Raw genomic sequence first — 6,792 nt, forward strand, 5'->3', positions numbered from 1 at the left:
AATGAATACATGAAGTGAAACAATAAAGAAACACGCATTTGTTATATGTCAATATAAAGTTAAATGTGAACTATGGGACATAACAACGAAAACAGCATTGAAATTGGCATTGTTTGACAAAATACTGGCTAGATTTGTACCATGTAGTAGTCCATATAATGCTCAATGTGTCGTATAATATCGGCCCTTCTGATTGGTTGCTAAGGTTTGTTACTATGCGCATGTGCTTGTTCTATAAATAGTATCTTAATGGAAAAACGAAACTTTTGCCCATGTTGTTCTTAAATTAGTTATAAACTTCAAAAAATAGCAGAATATAAATCATTTGATAAAGCTACTGATAAACCATAAACAAACTAACATAATTATGTGTTAAGTAATTTGAAAATCATAGCATCACCCTGGAATAAACATGACCTTCTTTCCAATGAACACTGGAAATCACGAAAATGATCGTCGTAATAGTCATGGATAACCATCAAATAAATTAAAACATCTAAAAATTGAATAACAATTAATTTTTCAGCATTTCTTGAGTGTTTTACGTTAAAGTGACGATACTATGAGGAGGGCCGATACTATGAGAACAAGGGATAGTTGTTGATATTTTACAAGCGGAAGCTGGACCAATCTGGTACGATCTGTCGTCTTTAATAATTATTTTGAACCTGTTTAAAATCATTGCATAAGTAATTATGTTTTAGAAGCACTGTCACACTCTTTAGGTTACAAACATATTTATGTTGTAAAGTATAGTTAAATATCGCTGCACATGTATAATGTTTTACGTTCTATCGCTTTTGTTATATATTAATTAGCTTCAAGGACTCTGATTCCACAACTTCCCAGGTAACATGTGCCTGTTTGAGCTATCTGTCCTCTGAATATAATGTTAGAAAACAATCATATTAATAGTATTTATCTAACGTTTAATATTGCTAGGAATAGGTTTGAAGAAGGCAGCATTCAGAGACGTTTCCCATTCATGAACCACATATTTATCAATATACCCCCAAGGGAAGAAGAAGAGAGGGCGGCCCAAAGAGAAAGTGAAATAATTTTTTGTATTCAAAACATAATTTGAAATCCGATTTATTCTATCCATCGTGCAAACTGAACACCTTTTAAGTAAAAATTGAAAAAAAACACGCATTTTGAAACACCCGATTTTTTCCCGATTCATGTTAAGGCCTGATTTACTAAGTGATATCTCATTAGCTTTTGTCACAGGAAATTTATTTCGAATCTTGACAAAGGCAACATTTGTTATCCCACTTCTGTGTAAATAGTATTTACTTTAGTTTAATTATTAGTAATATCAAAACGCTGCTACTCAGAAGCGATAACAAACGGTTTGAACATAAACACATAATTGAAAATGATACACATTTTGATTTTGTTACAAGTTATTAACATTCAATTATATGTTTTATAAGCGTAGTCTTTGGTTCAAGCTAATTTATTAGAAAACTAGCATGTTCGGGTTCGTAAAGCAGTTTTAAATTCAGGCGTAAACAAAAACAATGGTTAACTGAAAAGGAGTGCACGTAGGTTGTGATAGCGTGCTAAATAAAACACAATTTTTCCAACATCTAGATATGTCATCGCATCGCTGCAGGACTCAATCGGCAATATGAAAGAAATCACTCCCAGTATATTATCTGAATTATAAGTGATGCCCTTACAACACTAATGGACTTATATCAGTGATATTTCGAGTGGCATTCTAAAGGCTGTGTTCTCATATTTAGTAATTACTACGATATAGCAGTCTGTGCACTCGTGTATTATTGATCATTTAAGTATTGTTGTTCAATAACCTGATAAACGCTTTGACAGAAATATTTTAAATTGTTTTCAAAATTGACCGTTAAACATGTACATCTATAAAGCTTTACACTCGCCGTCGTTCCAGCAGTGGAATTGTTGCCTTACTTTATTGAGTTGCATTCCAACCTGCAACGTAAGTTCACGGTCAGTAACATAAATTGTTATATAAACGCTATTTTGATAAGAAATATATTTAATGAAGATATTCGGCGACATTAGTATGGTATGTCAGTCATATATTAATAATGTGTTTTCAACAAGTACATGCTATGTACGAGTTTTGATTAATTTAATTAGAAATATTCCACCATATTGGCCAATTTGACCAAGCATGAGCGAGATGATTTACGATACTATTAATAATCGATTCAAATAGCAATTTTCAACAAACCACTTAAACAGGTCTGTTCAAAGAACGCGCGTATAAATATTTCAAATATGTATGTATGATTCGTGTGTTTCCGACTGACCTATATGCTTTCATTTATTTTCATTATTTTTGTGTGTTTCTATTCTGTAAACATAAATATCTTATTAGTTATATCTAATAAAATGAAATAAGCCAATAAATCTGGCGCAACACCCAGTATTTTATTAGCATGTAATGCTGCTAAGTCCTGAGCAGAAAAAGGAATTCGCTATGTTTGATCTCATAGCTATAACGTTTGATTGTCCATTAGCACCGACCACAATTAATGGCGTATATCTGTCTAAAAGATATTTCTGGTATCTAGTGTCTACATATCTTCTTGCTTTTGAAAAACTAGGCTACACTCTGACCATTATTTGATAATGTTCAACCTGAGTAAGCACATGTTTACATGCTTATGACCTGTGGAAACACAATAACTCTCTTCTCGAATTATATAAACAAAATTTGCAGTCAAAGTATCCAGACCACGGAAATATATACGCATCCTGCCTTCAATGTCGACAACTTTATTTTTATTCCAGATATTAAAATATCCTTAACCATCAGTGGCCATTTCTCTGAAAAATATTACTCATACAACTAATCGGTAAAACAATCGCATACAAATAATATAAAAGAATCAAATGCAAAACATAAAAATTATATCGTAGACAAAATATATGCTTTCGAACAAAAGTTGCTGATATTAAACAATACCGGATGCTGATATTAAACAATACTGTAACAACTTTTAAAATTGAAAATATAAATGACCACAACATAAAAAGAACATCGTATTGGAGCTATAGGGAATACGTGAATCTTTTTCATTCCTTGTTTATGACGAGGCAACAATATATAAGCGATCGTAATGGTCAATGCATTTAACGCGAAGTTACAAATTCATATAGTCTGAAAATAATGTTTTTCTGCTCTATCAATGAATAAATGGGTCGTATTAACCAAATAACAAAACAAACAATACACAACCAATTTAAACACAAATAGCGGAGACAATGGAGCGCATAATCTGGGGTAGCCTTCGCCAACATAATGTTTTTTTTTTTTTCCGATTTCAATTTTTCGTTAATGTAACACGATGAAGCTAATAAAATTAAACAGTAAGATTTGTTTTCTATAATACAAAACGCGACATACACACATTAAAAAGTTCACTCTTATGAGTGTGCGCACAAAACATGGCACATTAATACGAGCATAAGGAATGTTACTTGTTTAGCAAATCAATGACTTTGAATTTTATGTAAATACAATTGATCGCTCTTTGATTGTGGCGTTACTTTATAGGAATTTTCAATGATGACAGACGTTTGTTTGTTTTAATTTGTTTTGCTATATTCTTCCATAAGTTATATATTAACTTTGTTCCCATTACTAACATATTGAAGAATTATCTTTTCTCTTTAACAAGAATACATTATTTTTCATACTATATGAACGTTGGCATCAATTGTTTAAGGTATATATCAACTATCTAAGCTGTTCAACATTATATTGATGTTATACACCTTCACCGTTGTAACAAATCATCCTGTCCTCAAATACCAAGAGGAGGAAATTTAATTTATATGTTTTACAACTTGAATATTTATTTGTTGCTCGTATATACTCATAAGCCCTGAAATGTTGTGTGTTATAAATTATATATATTTCAAACTTTGATATGCATAATTATTGTATTAATATTAGTTTGACATTTTTACGCCGTATTTTGCTTTTTCTATTGTCTCTCTATCCCTGTAGATAATACGTTTTGGAACATATAAATTGTACGACTCATTTTTGAATTTTGTGTTATTTGTCATACAAAATACTACTGTAATATATTTAACGCATTACCTACTACGATATGTAAATGTTCATAGTATTGTTTTATGAAATATGTTTAAGTTTATGAAAAGGTAATAACACATATACATTCTTTGGTATTTGGTAACAGTCCAATTATTTTCCCCGCCCCAGTATTGATGGCGATTTTTCATATTGTTAGCCATCGGGTTAATGGTCTCACGGAAATAGTGAAAATAGTCTTAATAGCATTCAAATGTCATTCAAAGGTCACTAAAATTTCTATATAATGTTAACCTCGCATGAAGAACAAATAGGACAATGAACAATCACATGAACGAATGTGAAACTACCTAAAGCGTCGGAAGATACTATCTTCCATCCACTGATTTCAGAAATTATTTTCAGTTATTAAAAAATCCATTTGTATGAAGACTGAACTGTATTTCCATTTTATATGAATTGTGCTTACACAAATGCAATTTGTTTATGAATTAAACACGAGTGGTCAAAACCCGTTTTTAATTGTGTATTTGTTTTTCCAACATGTATCCGATGACCAATATTACCACAATTTCAGATACCATTGACAGACATTAATTGTGTGGAACTAAACAACAACTTACAAGGCAGTAGGCACACTTATAAGGCTATTTAATGATATCAATCTAGCAGACAACACTGTGCCGACTCTGCTTTAATCTTGATTTAGAATAAGTCACGCGTAACGCGGGTTATTGTTTTTAAATATATAATATAATATTATTAGGGAATAAACTGATGATGAATGTTGAAAGTTTAAGTATTGCCCCACTTTAAGATTCAAATGCACATATTGGAAATAACAGGTTTATAAGAAGAACGTAATATCAAACACTAATTACAATTGAGTCGTAAAGAGAGCTAAATGTTTGAAAATGTTACACGTTTTTGAACAGAAATAGGTATTCACATAAATTTAACAAACTTTCTACACTTCACAGAACAAACTACCCGTCTCCGTATAAATATGCAGTTTTAACATGTAATATATGCTTTTCCTAAGTATGAACTAAGCCGCAGCTCTGTTACTGACTTTGTTAGTTAAAATTACGAACTTCTTCATCAGGCAATATGCAATAACGCCTACCGTTACCAGACAACTGATTACTGCAGCAGTCACCATTACACCAATAAGAAATCCAGAATCGTTGGCGATTTTAGTCTGCGCAGAATCCATCCATTCACCAGACAATCTTGTCGCATCATTCGCGGTATACATTGTGGTCGCTGTTGTAAGCCTTGCGTTTGTAAGTTCTGGGGTCGCGGTTGCTGTTAGGCCGTTTTGTGCTGGTGTAGTAAGCTTCGTTATTGTTTGTTTCGGTGTTGTGGTCGTATTGCTCATTGTCAATGTCGAGCCTGTCGTGGTGACAACGTGTACTGTCACGTAAATCTCATCGTATGCCGTTTTATTGTAAGCCATTACTTTCCACTCGCCGTAGTCACTCATCGTTACTCCGTTCACTATCAGAGTTCCATTCTGGGTCACTTCATACGCTCCATCCGATGTGTTCCGACCGTCATACTCATGTCCATCCGGTCTCGTCCACTTGATTTCCGGTACAGGATCACCGTCAAACTTGCAGACAATTGATAGTCGCTGGTTGATGTCGATGGAATATTTCGTCTGCGCGCAGCGCAGCACCTTTGGAGGAATACATAAGAAGTCCTTGTCGTGAACATTTGCGAAAGAAGCGTAGCGCAACTTTTGTGGTCCGTTACACACTACCGAACTCGAATCAAGTGCGCTGTGAAACAAGTGACCAGGCATTTCTCGCAACCATGACAACAAGCAGTTACACTGCAGAGGGTTTTCTGCCAAATGGACCTGTGTCATCGTTAAGAACTTTGGTTTCCACTGAACAGGAACGGTTTGTAGTTGATTTGATGCAAGATCCAGTGACTCTAAGTTTGCTAGATTTACAATCAGGTTTTCTGGCAGGGTTTTGATGTTGTTGGAATATAGTTTGAGAACTCGAAGTGACATAAGACTCTCGAAGAAGGTTTCCTTCAGCGTTTGAAGGTTCATGTCGCCCATTACAAGAACGGTAATGTTGGGAATGTGTGTGAACATTGTCTCGTCAAATGAACAGTGTTTGTTCCCTGATAGGTCCAGTTGTCTTAAACTCGTTATACCAGAGAAGGTAGCGGCGGAAAGACTCTGCAGCTCATTGTCAGAGAGAGCCAGTGTTTTCAGACCAGGCATTTCCGCGAACACTTCGTCTTCGAGTGACCGGACTTGACTCCACGATATCGCCATACTGGTTACAGCAGAGGCTCCTTGGAAATCATTCCTGCATATCTTTGGGATGTTGTTCAAGTTCTTAGCGTCGCCCGTGATGGACAAATACTTGATAGGCGTTCCACCAAAACTTTGTATCGAAGGAATTGACGTTAAGCCAAGGCTATCACAAATCACCGCGTTTTCACGAGCCATATTTGCCTTTGTCTTGCAGCCATGTGAATTGGCGAAGCAAACCTGTTGATACATCAACAGAATTATTGATACTATACACTTCATTATATTAAGTTCTAAAAAGAGTGTATTTGACCGAAACGTATTTTTACGTATGTTGCAAGTATTGCGTTCATTCGTAAGACTTGTATAATTCTACATATCTCGCTAGCGTTCGTGATTAATTTGACGCTCTTTTATAGTTTGTGTCTGACCAATGAACTCTAGCGGTAACAACACTTCCAGA

General features: G+C 34.3%; 1 protein-coding gene across 1 annotated transcript; it reads right to left on the reverse strand.

Annotated features, from left to right (window-relative positions):
- Nucleotides 1-5,102: 5,102 nt before the first annotated feature.
- Nucleotides 5,103-6,527, reverse strand: LOC127878863 (leucine-rich repeat and fibronectin type-III domain-containing protein 5-like). The gene has a single exon (XM_052425389.1). It carries the CDS (start codon nt 6,525-6,527, stop codon nt 5,103-5,105), a length of 1,425 nt encoding a protein of 474 aa, XP_052281349.1.
- Nucleotides 6,528-6,792: the final 265 nt, after the last annotated feature.

Source organism: Dreissena polymorpha, chromosome 4, assembly GCF_020536995.1.
Source record: "Dreissena polymorpha isolate Duluth1 chromosome 4, UMN_Dpol_1.0, whole genome shotgun sequence".
Lineage (NCBI taxonomy): Eukaryota > Metazoa > Mollusca > Bivalvia > Myida > Dreissenidae > Dreissena > Dreissena polymorpha.